This window comes from Paralichthys olivaceus, chromosome 1, assembly GCF_024713975.1.
Source record: "Paralichthys olivaceus isolate ysfri-2021 chromosome 1, ASM2471397v2, whole genome shotgun sequence".
Taxonomy (NCBI): domain Eukaryota; kingdom Metazoa; phylum Chordata; class Actinopteri; order Pleuronectiformes; family Paralichthyidae; genus Paralichthys; species Paralichthys olivaceus.
This window is the reverse complement of record NC_091093.1, coordinates 8135004-8148479: the sequence shown is the minus strand read 5'-3', so window position 1 is coordinate 8148479 and position 13476 is coordinate 8135004. Positions and strand designations below refer to the sequence as shown.

The 13476-nt window shown below is 41.4% G+C and overlaps 1 protein-coding gene across 2 annotated transcripts in view; it reads right to left on the bottom strand.

Annotated features, from left to right (window-relative positions):
* The window catches only part of LOC109624789 (thrombospondin type-1 domain-containing protein 4), a 46989-nt gene extending 33748 nt beyond the window's left edge, over nt 1-13241 (bottom strand). Inside the window, exons 1-8 of one of the 2 annotated variants that reach the window (XM_020079704.2) lie at nt 12958-13241; nt 12180-12208; nt 11921-11972; nt 11686-11755; nt 10169-10485; nt 8532-8955; nt 6660-6762; nt 4423-4559 (exon numbers count right to left, since the gene is read on the bottom strand). In XM_020079704.2, the coding sequence (XP_019935263.2) occupies nt 4423-4559; nt 6660-6762; nt 8532-8955; nt 10169-10485; nt 11686-11755; nt 11921-11949 (1080 nt within the window). In that variant the 5' untranslated portion in view covers nt 11950-11972; nt 12180-12208; nt 12958-13241. The remainder of the gene's footprint in view (nt 1-4422; nt 4560-6659; nt 6763-8531; nt 8956-10168; nt 10486-11685; nt 11756-11920; nt 11973-12179; nt 12209-12957) is intronic. The other variant, XM_069511006.1, reaches the window with a different exon arrangement.
* Nucleotides 13242-13476: the final 235 nt, after the last annotated feature.

Sequence of the window (13476 nt, the reverse complement as noted above, 5' to 3'; positions counted from 1 at the left end):
ATGTGTGGGGGGGCGGTGGTCGGTGGCCATCCATAAAGATTTTACCGTCTTTGGTAGGAGGGCTGGATTCAGGCCAAACTCAGTGGATACCACTTATGCATGCTGTGGACATTCATGCAACAAGCATACAGTTTTCTACTGAAGGGATGCCATCTAACTATATCCCAAGTACTATTCACATTGTTATTCTGAGAGTGCACACACACACACACTTTAAGAATTCAGAAAGATTGTTCAGTCCTCAATCACACCATTCCTCCCAAAATACTGATTATATGATATCCCTGTATACCAGGACTAGAGACCATCTCACATTTTGAAACACACAGTGGATTGTGCAGAATCTTGTTGGCCTCTGGGCAGAGCTGGAGGCTGCCAGGACCACATCCAAACTAGGGATTTATTCCACATGGATCCTGACTGCTGCTGCTGCAGCCCCCAAAAACTAAAGCCTGAAGGTTATTACATTACTCAGCTGTTAGATAAATGTTTACAGCTGAATGATGTAACAACATGTCAGATTGTAATGAGATTCACAAAAGGGGTCTAAAATGAAATCAAACCTGTTCATGTAAAATAAATTTCAGACAAATTGCATCAGTCTCACTGTCAGTTACACATCTGAGAGGGTGCAACTGTGGTGTATAGCTGTGTTTATGTTTCCAATCAGCTATTGAATGATATTTCAAGATTCAATAATGTTGGTAATAATGTCAGTTGTCATCTGTATTTTAGACTGTAGAGTCCACAGTCATGCTACTGGCTCAAGGACATTTCTACATCAGCATGCTAACATTTGTAAATTACTATTAAAGACAGCATGGAGCTGAGGTTAAGGAAAATATTACTCTTGCAGTCATGTTTATTTAAATCAAAACATTGGACACATTTAAACAAGATATTTTAAACTACTGGTAGCACTCGAGAAAAAATGGCATCACCAAATTCTTAGAAATTATCTCGAGACCTTAGATATCTTCAGCAAATTTGAATGGCATTTTTATGGCATCCTAAAATTTAGTCAGAACCCAAACCGTAGTAAGCTTGTTCAAAACACTGCTGCTCGTATTTTAACAAAAACAAACCTTAGGGCTCATATTACGCCAATTCTTGCGTCCCTTCACTGGTTACCAGTTAAATTCAGGATCGATTTTAAGATTCTTTTAAAACCTTTTAAAGCTCAACATGGGCTGGCCCCCACATACATTTTGCAGCTCTTGACTCCCTATAACCCCGCTCGTAACCTGAAATTGGCCAGCCTCTCCCTGTTGGCTGTCCCTAGGTCAAGGCTGGCTACTCAAGGTGACCGGGCTCTGGAACTCCCTGCCTGATGAGATTAGGCTCGCCAACTCACTTCCCATCTGCTCAAAACTTATTTTTAAAGGAAAGCATTTCTAACATGCGGTAATTATTTTCATTACAACAATCAGTCTTATAGAGTTCAAGTGTGATGTTCCTGATTGCTCTCTTCATTTTGCCATGGACTTTTGTGTGAAGCACTTTGATACCTTGTTTACATAAGGGCTATTTAAAAAAAGTACTATTATTATAAATGTCAAACCAACAGACCAACTATGCCATTCCAAAACTGTATGTTAGAAAACAATGACAGCTCCCCAAAAGTAAGCAAATCAATCTTCACCTGGTGGCTGGTTGCAGTACAGGATATAAATCCTACCTCATCCATGTTAATTTATGGGACATGTCCAATAACTTTTCTCAAAGATGGTCTTGGTCATTTTAGGTAGTTCTTATTACACTTATGTATGTTCAGGTGCAAATTTTTGGTTTTAATTAGAAATTTGATGCTATAAAAATGGGATGAAACGTCACAATTGATATCTGAGACTAACTTGTGATTGATCAAGCTTGTGTATCTGCAAGAACTTGTGTAACTTGGCCCTGTCCCCTCACAACTGCGTAAGATGTCAGCGTTCATATCCAGGAATCGGAGCTGTGTCGTCCATCTTTATACACAGTCTATGTATCATCCACAGTCATGACATGTGCACTTCACGTATGGAATATAAAATATGTTAAACCTCTAACAAAGTTGTGATAAGAAAATCAAATGTTACTGATGTGATTTTGAATTTAGAATACATTCAATTCTAAAGTTTTGCTTAATTTATAACCACTATTTATGAATTATTATAGTATTTTTAAAAGTATCATGATAGGTCAGGCACAGTGGATGAGTGATGCTCCTCATTCTTCCCTGTGATTCCTTCATGCTCCATGCTCCTTCGGCTGCTGCTGAATAGATGTGTTTCTTACTCTCTTTACCAGCCTCCCTCCCTTTTCGTCTCTTTTTAAATCAAAATACACACAATCACATCTCCTGTGCATTTATGTATATTCCATATGTCATTGTATGTATCTGCTGAGTCTTGTTACTCTGTTACCCTTGGAGGGGAGTGCAGAGCCTGTAGGGTCAACTTCCAAACAATCATGTTTAATTTCACTGTTGAGAGCAGCTCTGATATTAATTAAATTATCCAGATGTTTTTATATTATCTCTTGGCTTGCTTATTGGGTGATCTCCAGTTCAAATGGCTGAACCAGCTGAGAAAATCTCAGTGGGGATGGAGATGAGAAAAAAAAACTCCCTTTTCTGAAAAGCTGCTGATGAGTTTGAATCCTAAAGTAATCATCCAGCAAAGTCGAAGGCAGGAAAATAAATGATTCACTTTTTTGTGTGTAATTACTTGATTCAGACCCATAAATCACAGTTTAGTTTACATTATTTGTAGTAATTTAACCTACCCACATGGAGGGTCACAATGCCGACTGTGTTCACAGTGGAACTGTGATCAAGGCCAAAATGAGAGATCAGAGGGTTTTCTGTTTTGATTAAATCTTGATGTTGCAAAGAATTCTGCTGGATTACAGCTCATGGGAAATAGATGGGGTTAACACAGCAAGGTCAGCACGAGCAACTGGAGATGACCTCCTTTCTTCAACATATTTCTCTGCTGAAAAGAATGTAGATGTGAATCCAGCACACTGAATACATAGCCAGCCGAAAGCAGACCCACACAGCGACTCATGTCTCTCCAGCTCTGTGCTCACAGGTGTGTTTTCATGGTGTGCATTAAATGTGGGGTCAGAAGTACAACTATGTGCTACATTGAGATCCCAGATCTGCAGCTTTGGCCCAAGGGGAAAGTGAGAGCTTCATCCTGACCTTCACTTCACTCCTCCATGCTTCTCGTGGAGCTGTCTTATGCTGTAGTGCCCTCTGCTGCTCACAACCATCACTACGTCACACTTGCTGCCTGACGTGCAAAACAGTCACACTATAGAGATGAACTGTCCAGCTCCAAAACCCCTTTTATAATGAAGTGACTGTGATGTGTGAGTTAAATGAGTAATGAGTCTGGGCTGGGATTTAACCTTCAGACTGGGTTATTTTTAAAGTATGGGTTGTGTTAGATGATTATGAGATATAGAGATATATATACCACCAGAAAAATGATTCATTGTCAACATGATTCATGATAAGATTGCAGCATGGAATATCAAAATAAGTGTTTACAAAAATAACCTTCTCATTCATGATGTAAATTTGTGTGAAAGCAGTAATCCACTAATCCACAGTTAAGTCTCCATCTATCCTCCATGTCTTTATATTATTTGTACTTTTGTTTGAAGACATTAAAATGTGAAGGTTGCAGTGCTACGGCAACAATGACGACTGATAAAAACAAAAGCCTGAGAAAGCTAAGGCTGACTTTTTCTGCAAAACACATGACTGCATTGTTCTCATTTGTATACGTCTTCACAAACACCATGGATCTGACACATGACAACAGGAAGACACTGCCTTGTCACTGAGAAGTTTCTGGATCAAATCCCAACATGAAAAAAAGTTTATATCTTAAAGGTTCAGTGTGTAGAATTTTATGATATCTAGTGTTGAAGTTGCATGTTGCAGCTGAACACCCCTCACCTCACCCTCCCCTTCCAAACATGAAAAAGAACCTGTGGTAGCTTCAGTTGTCATAAAAACTCAAAAGGTTTTAGTTTGCCCAGTCTGGACTAATGTAAAAAACATGGCGGCCTCCGTACAGAGGACCCCCGTGATGTAAATATAAAGTATTTGAATATAAAGGGTCTTTTCTGGGGTAAAGAAAACTACAATTCATACAATTTAGATGAAACAAACTAGTGAAAACATCATGAGGATTATTCTACATTAAGTTTCTGCCAATAGTTCCCTTTCACCTAAATCTTACACACTGGACCTTTAAGGAGTCTTTGGTACCAGCAGCCTCCATGAAGCTGTGTAGTATCCAAGAGTGACCAAGTATTACAGAGCTAAAACATCTCAATATACAACGTACACATAAAATTATTTGACTATGTAGCATGACAACAAAACCATTCCCTGGATTCTTTGTGAAAATATAAAAGGCCTACCGTACACTTTCCCGCCACACACAGAGAGGTATCATTCTGTCCACATGGCGTCCCATCAATCACCCTGTCTGACTGCCGCACGTAGAACCTGAACCCTATGGCCCGACAGTTGAGTTCACAGTGTTGAGCCCCGGGAACTGAGAGGAGATTGATGAGATTGGTTTAGGTATCCAGAGACATTTTGATGACATATTAGTTTCACAGCACACACTGACAAAACCTAGACGGGCAACGGAACTGCAAAAAAACAAAAGCATTATTAACAACACAAACTAATAACTAGAAGAGAACTCAGTAGATTACATCCTTCTGCATTTCAATTTGACCAAAGGTCACAGAGCAAAGTGGTGTGAGGCTCAACTTTGCAATTTGGAAGATGGGCAATTAGACCAGAGTTTAACTTTGCTCCAAATTGCACACATAAATATCAGTCCCCTTAACGTGTCTGAATTTTTCCTTATGATCCAGGAATTATTCTCTGAGAAATGGTAAAAAATATATCATATACCCTACATATATATCTTAAAGTTATAAATAAAGTGAAAAGAAATCCTGAATCTGCCTCCTGATCTGGAACCACACCAAAATGTTAACTTACAAACACAGATGAACTTAAATTAACTCTACATGTTATGTTGAAATGTCTCTCCATAAATTAATCTTGTGTCTAAATACAGGTACCTTCACAAAATACGCATTAAAACTCAATATTTAGCAGCTATGTAGAACAAACAATTTGTAGAATACAATGGGCACACATTTAAAGGATGCTAGAAAGACCTGTAGCAGAAAAATCTTCAGGTAGAGGCCATGAAACACTTAAAGGTCTCACCATGTGGCCCGCTGAATGACAGTTTTACCATTGTACTATGCAATAGTTAGCACCTCTGCTTCAGTCTTACCCTCAAGCTGTATTCTGTCAGATTCACATTATGAGTTTAATTTCAGTCAGTCAAAGATGTAAAACAACGTTAATGGAGTTAATAGTTTTAAAATAATTTTGAAAGACTTTATATAGTAACATAATGTCCCATTAAAAAAGCAATAAAAGTTAGCTTCAATTTGTTTGGAACTAGATTCCCTGTTTTATTTGATGACACAAAAAACAGCAGTGAAAGGATCCCGATCTCTGCTCTTTCCAGTTTGTTCAGGTGCTTAATCGATTGGATATTTTCTCAAACCTAAAAAGCCAAATATTTCTCAGACAGATACACAAGAGTATGTTTAAACACTCTACAAGATGGGTGTCACGTGATCCAGGCTCATATATCTACCTGGGGTCATTTCATCTTTACATCTGCATTAGCTGTCAGTCAATACTGCGGCACAAAGACTAGATCTCAAAATACACATCTGTCTGACAGGATATTAATTTGGAGACTTTTATTTCCATTAGTGTTCTCTGAGAAATGAGATTTCAGGAGGTGTTTTGACTGTTGCCTGGATACGTGGAGTGAGTAAGGTCAGAGAGTTTGTGTGAATGAACATTATTCTGTGAGGCTACAGACAGGTGAAATTCTGCTGGTCTGACATCACTGCACACCTTAGTTGATATGGGTCATAGGTCAGGGAGCTGAAAACAGCCTGCATCCTGACTATAAGACATTAGAGCAGGACGCAAGCTATATATTTAGAACAAACATAATTTTTCAACCACTTGTGTTCAGTAATTTTTGTTTTGTCTTTCTTTTGATCTTTTAAACTATAGTCTGTTTATTAAGATGTGTCTCCACTTTTTCCCCCATATAGAAATTAAGCCAAAAAATATTCCAACTACAAATGAGTCTGTACAGTAGCGATCGGGGAGAATAAACACTTGCATGCATGTTATAAGAACTACCTAAAATGACAGAAACCATCTTTAAGAAAAGTTTAGTTCATGTGTACTTCATTTTGGCTTGGTCCATGTCCCATCCACTAACATGGAGGAGGCAGGGTTTATGACCTATATTACAGCCAACCACCAGGAGGCGATAAAGATGCTTTGGCTTAACTTTTTGGTCACTGACTTTTTGTTACTACAACTCATTTGTTAAAATCTATTTCACTGTTAGATATCTCCAGCATAGAGCTTTACAACATGTTGGTCCTAAGATCCACAAAAAACTATAGACTATTCTGAAATTTAGTCTTTGCAAATGTGAAAATATTCTCACATACACATATATTGTATTGTACTCCATGTATGCACACACTGTGCATACATGGAGTACATAAACATGTGTGATAAGACCTACCCTCGTTGAAGGGTTCCCACTCGTACAGTCTGCCCATGAAAGGTCGGTTGTTGTAAGAAGAACACTGACCAGCCCTGATGTTACTGCTGGATGGAGGACAGGCCTGAGGACCAGACACACACACACATACATACATTTATTTTCCATGAAGATTCAGTGCTGCAGGAAGCTCACATTTCTTGTTGTCATGCTCTGCAGCCTCTGATTGACTGCTGGAGTCAACCTGCCCTGTTTTAACTGTTTTAACCTTCCACTTGTGGCTCATTCATTCTTGCCAAAAAGTAGTTAGATTCCAGTATTTATGAAGGCTCGCCAGTGAAACCTAATCTCCCTCGTGTCTCTTCATATCTCCTTTGTCTAAACAAGCCGCTGGTCTGCTTTACTTTGCTTAAATATCTGTGTCATCGCACACCAGAGACAATATACAGAACCAGCCTCTGTTTAGATGTATTTTGATGCAAAGGATTGACTCCATGAATCCGATAAGCAAAGCTGACACTTGTGCTTTACAGCTGGGATTCAACTGGTGAGGTTTCCTCAGCCAAAAGCTTTACCCAAGGTTTTTTTTTTCCTTAAGCTGCCAGTAAAAAATATTTAGTGCATTAAACAGCTTTAAATTCAAGTAAATATTTAAATCCAAAACAGTGTAGAAAATCTCAGGTATTTTTCAGCTCCAGTTTGTTTTATTGTGATGGTAAAGATTATGTTTTTTTTATGTTTGGATAAAATTAGAGCTCTATGCTACGAGAAATAAGCTTTATCTGGCATGGCCCAGTAGAGTATAGTAAAATACGGACCACCAGACTTGGAGATGTTAGGGTTAGAGTTAAAGGGTCAGTGTAAAGAATTCAGTGAAATCTAATGGTGAAGTTGCATGTTGCAGCTGAACACCCCTCACTTCACAATCCCCTTCTAAACAGGAAAGAGAACCTGTGGTGGCCTTCAGTTATCATAAAAACTCAAAGGTGTTTAGTTTGTCCAATTTGGACTACTATAAAAAACACGGAGGCCTCTGTGGAGAGGATCCGCTCCTGATGTAAATATAAAGTATTTAAATATAAAGGACTCATTTTAGGGAAAAGAAAACAACAATATGTACAATGTAGATGAAACACACTAGTGAAAATATCACTAGGATTAGGAATCATATAATGCTTACACACTGAACCTTTAACCCTCACCCCAAACACTAACCCTATGACTTACCCTATGATTAAAGGCCTACACTGAAATGGCAGACCTGTAAATGATTTGTGTATATTTTAGCTAACTTAATCACACATTTAATCAGGACCCAGTTACATCACTTGAGATGTGGCCTAGTTCACAGAAAACAGATGCTCAAAGTCTGTTGATGAGAAACTGATCAGACCATCACATAGAATTAGTACAAAAGAAATGGGATTCTGGGAATCATCACAATTTGATCCTTGCCAAGCAAAGTTTGAGACATTGGTCCTTTCATAAATCTGTAAAAACACAAATCATTCCCCCACCCATGTCAATTAAAAGGCTTGATAGTGTACACACTAGTTTGAAATCGAGTTGTCATGTACAGGTTTGAATGTCTTTGGCTAGGTGAGGCCAAAGGTATCGTTTCTAGAGAGAAGATCTTGTTCTAACACTTCTTTCTCTTTCATATAATGTACAAAGGTCACAGTAGTAGAACAAATTTCCTTCATCAGAGCTTAAGCAATAAAACTAAAGCACGAATATGTCAAATCTGCATGTGCTGTTTTTCACCTACTGATCAACAAAAAAGTGTAAAACATTGGATGATGAGCATAATCAATGATGTGCTTAGACGTTTTAAAATCCTTTAAATACCTGTCACTAGCAGACATACACAGATGATACGAAGATATTGCGTACATTACTGTTACAGATCCTGTAGCGAGCACGCTCCCCCGCACAGAAAGAAGTAGGTAAAGGGTTATAGGGTCTCGCGTGGTGCTGCTGGGGCCCGGAGGTCTGGCTGCCTGACTGTAGCTGCTGCTCCTCAGCCTGGTGGGCTGATCCAGGCTGGTAGAGGGGGGCCCAGACTTGGTTATTTGTGGGCTGCTGTGTCCTTGGCTGCATGTAGGGTACGCTGTAGCGGTGGAGGTTGTTAGAAGGGTCCAGGTTGTTTGACCTCTGGCCACCTTGGCCTCTAGCTGTGGGGTGGTGGGCAGCTGCCGAGCGTCTCTGTCTGCGGGGGCCAGCCGTCCCCGATCCCTGGCCTGCGTCTGTTTGCAACGGAGCAACATATGGAGCTCTTCCGTAGCCATACCTCCCTGGGGTGATGTGACCGAGCCTCCTGAAAATATAAACAAGACAAACAAGTAAACCAGTGACAGTATACCAATGATCACCTCCATATCTAGAGCAACACAAGACCCCGCTGAAAAATACAGAAGTGAATCCACTAACCTCTCATCTGTCTCACCGTGGAAATTATTGCATTCTTACCTCTACAAAAGCCAACTACAGATTGTACCTCAGGGGCCATGCAATATATTTGGATCAGTTTCTTCCTCTGTTGGGGTGTTGAAGCTAAATGTCCTCATTGACTGAGGAAACTGTCAAGCAGCTTTACCCGAACAAGAACTTTTGGGGAGCTCCAGGATCCCAGTACCAGAAATCATCGGAGCTTTTGTCGTTATTTGGCTCCTTAGATTCCAACTCAAACAACCCCCATTACTCAGCTGTCAGTGCTGTTTGTTTAAAGGCAAGCACAACAGGAAGGAGGTCACAAAGCTGCCAAGCACAAGCGGAGCCTTTGACTTCAGCCATAAAAGACTAGCTTTCCACTGGAGGGAAGTCAGATGACCCACAGTGATGGCTCCACAGAGTCACTTTTAGAACAGGCTACTCAGCATGCAGCATGGCCCTACAGGGTCTTTAAGGACTTGCAGATCCAAGCAAAGACATGAGCAGTAATATTGAAAAACTACAGACGGCAGTAAAGGTATGTAGGACAGTAGGAAGGTAATCAAGCTTAATGTTTTTGCCGTCCAATTTGATAAATGTGTCAGATTAATCATACATTTGCTGCAGGCTACACTTTGGATTACTGGTAATCATAGGGGAGCTGGTGTGGTGCCAGGGACCAATGAATCCATGCCACCTAAGCCCCAATAAGGAATGACGGTGTAATCAGTATATTATGAATGAAGGTGAACCTGGAACCTTTTTCTTCTCAGTTGGTAGAAATAGGATGAGTGTGAGCAGCGTACAGAGAATGCCTTCACAGATGTTATCATTCAAATGCTGATAGCCAAATGGTTCCATGTGTCACTTCATGTGTACAGCATCATAAAATGAGGAAACATTTTTGATCATCAAAGTCTGTAGTATAAAACCCGTATTTATCAGACCTGTCTCGTTTCTGTTGATGATCCTGTATGAAGCCCCCTACATGCTTTATTCTTTTCATTTTGTTCCTCCATATTCATCTATATTTGAACACTTATTCTATTGTACAAAATTACAGCAGTAGAAAGTTTTGTAGTCAGAACCATGAGTCGTACCTTCGTCCACTTGGTCGAGTCTCCTTCCTCAGCTCACCACGACGACTGCTGTTGGAAGGCCTAACCGTGTCACTGTGCAGAGAGAGTGTCGGCTGCACTGCTGAGATGACGTGGCCTGGTTGCTGAGGATGACTTCCAGATCTTCTTGACGGATGTTGGGATGGAGTGTAAGCAGGCAGGCAGGGCCTGCTTTGCTCCTGTACCCCTTTTCCACAGCTCCGGGAGCAGGTTGTCCAGGACCCCCAGGCACCCCAGGAGCCCTGAATTTCTCCATGTTCTGCCTTGAACTCCTGTTGGGGCTCTGCCCTTTGATGAACCTACATGGAGACAGAAATAACCACAATTACTCACACCACAAGTGCAAAGAAACAGGATAGTGCTACAAGATGTGGATGCCAAGGATTGATGAAAAGCTTCCATCAACGATACTTTAATCTTCCCTAGATAATGGCCTTGTATAAAAGCTCAAGTCAGTGACCTAATCTCCTCATCATGACTATCGTGCTCCTCTGCCTCCTACCACTGTTCATCAAACAGACCTCTGTTCATGGTTATAAAACCGTGATTTGGCTGATTAGTGGGTGTCTTTTAGTGGCCTATCCCCCATTGGCTACCTGCACTTTTCACTGTTGACTCTATCCCCCTGTGCAGCCCTGCCAGGGACGTATTAGCTGTGATCACTGCACTCTCTGTTTGAGGAACCTGCCAGCAGGAGTCCTGTGCCAAGGCGGCTTTGTCCGTGGAGCCGCGTGGAAATCCTGCTCTTTATGGGCCACTTTGTCTCCATTCACAGCAACCTCTTTGGGCAAACACATGGCCATCGTAAAAAAGTTCAGCTGGCGTTGACTTTTAGCGGATGGAAAGAGAATACAGGAGCAGTAGGGAGAGTTGGCAGGAAGCTCTTCGGCTGTCAATCAGCCTGTGCAGCTATTCAGAGAGACCTCAGACCTCCCTCCACCTCCCCTTTCCCTGCCTCAGCCTTTGTAACTCTACGCCACTGTCATCTCCCGTGTCAGCCATAGGTCACACAGCTGGACTCCCGATGGAAGCACATGGGGCTGACTCGCACCAAAACCCCTACACGCTGACATGATAGTTGATCTGTCAGTCATCTTCATACACTTGTTGCTTCCATGCGTTTCCTGTGGCCCCAGAGATCAAGAGGTGGTCCACCGACATCAGTCCTCTCGTTCTCGCTGCAATCAACACAACATTTCACTATGTTGTTGCTATTTAACAGATTAGCACCCGGGTCAGGTTTCCCCTGGGAAAAAAGAATGTGGTTTGAAAGTCTATAGCTTCAGGTGGCATTTTGCTACACTAACAAGACGCAGTCATGTTTGGAGACAAGCTTTCCACTCGCCTGTGCCAACCACGCGCGATTAGGCTGATATAAAAGTTCCTGGAAATATTTGATGATATCTACTATTATGAAAGTGAGAGTAACAGATCACACATGTTTAAACACAGTTTTTTTTTTTGCCAGTGGCACCACCTGCTACACAACTGCTGCTCACCTTCCTGTGGTCTGTTGTGTGCTGGCAGTCCAGGTGGTCTGAGCAAAGCAACATCAGCAGCACAGAAACTCTACAGACAAAAAACAGGTAGTTTGACTCAAATGACCTTAATGGTTTCAAAAATTGAAATGGTGCGAAGAGAATGAGCCAGTCACACAAAAAATAAGATAACAGACATCCATCCACATATAAATACAAATGAATGAGTAAAGAAAATAAATCTGACTGATGTTACCTGATAATCCAGACACAGGCTCGCTGCATAGCTCTCCTGGAGTCTGAGGACACTGACGTGTAAAGACAGAAGTTTACATGAGTGCACACCTGAGTGGTACCTGGCATTTTCAACACAATCTGTGTGGCCAGAGGCACAAGAGGGTGAAGACCAAGTTTAACTTTAATTTCTGTTCATCTACGGAAATTAAAGATTAAAGATTCCACTCTGGATTATTAACAGTAAATAGTAATAAAAAATGAAAATCACATTACTGTACCTGTAGCTGTATCCTATAAATGAAGGGCCCTTGAGAGGTTCCAGAGGGTCCCCGTCAAAAAGGGAAATCATTTATTTCAAGATTCAAAATGTTTATTGTCATATACACAACAGGTAAACACAGTTTATGTAATGAAACTCTTATTTTGTTTTTCAATCTCCAAGCATACAAATACTGTAAAATAAGTAATTTAACTATAATCTCATCCATAGGTAACATGCTGCTGGTATGTGTGACTATTATTTCCTACACGTCCGGTGATAAAACATCTAAAACCATAACTCTTGTCAAATGGGGTCTGAGGCTTAATTAGTGTCAGTTACAGTCAAACTTCTGACACTTTTCTCATTTGCAACTTCATCACCCTGCTTGACAATCCCTGCAGACACTGACTCAGACTAAAAAAACACATGGCTTCCGCCCACTTGACCGTGTGAGTTGACCTCTCTGACCTCTGGCTCCTAATGAGGGACCCTCCCCCCTGCTGAAAACCTGTCACCCTCCTCACCAGCAGGTCTGAGACCCACTTAGAGAAGGACTCTGACCCCTCACCCGGGACCATCTAACTTAGCTCTGCAGTGCACCTTGTCTAAATTAAGTTGATTGAAGCAGACAGGATGGTGGAGGGTGCTGCAGACACGTCTCAGTGTGTGAACCAGGAGAAAAACAAAACTCACTGCACAGTAAACACTCTCACACTCATTATCATTATGATGATGATGATAATTAATATTGTAGCAAAAGAATCAACACATCCACACGTGATAAGCAGACGTACCTGTGTGTGACTGATGTATAGTGGAGTTATGTGAACTTTCTGTTCAGTGTGTGTCCTACACAGCCTTCATTGATCCATTTCCACGTGCAGGTATCCTCATGGTCGGAGCATTAATCCAGGTGTTTATCTCCTCCTCAGACCAGCTGCTATGATCCATGTACCTCCGGAGACTCGCGCTCACAGTGACTGAAATCCTGGCGCAGGAGAAAGTGCGGAGCTCGGTCACCACGGTGATTCCAGAGTTTGCTTTGACGCACAAAGACACAGGATGACAGACAGCAACCTCAGCTGCGCCCCCTGCCGTCACTAAGACTAATAATACTCCCTTTCCCTCTCTCTCTCTCAATGCGTGTTCACATATATGTGTGTGAGGCACCCAGCGAGTGTGTGTGGAAGAGAGAGGGAGTGCAACAATCGTTAAGTCTCTCTCTCTCTCTCTCTCGTGTGTGTGTGTGTGTGTGTTTGTGTGTGTGGGTGTGGGTGTGTGTGGGTGTGTGTGCGCGTGCAGAGAGTAAGAGT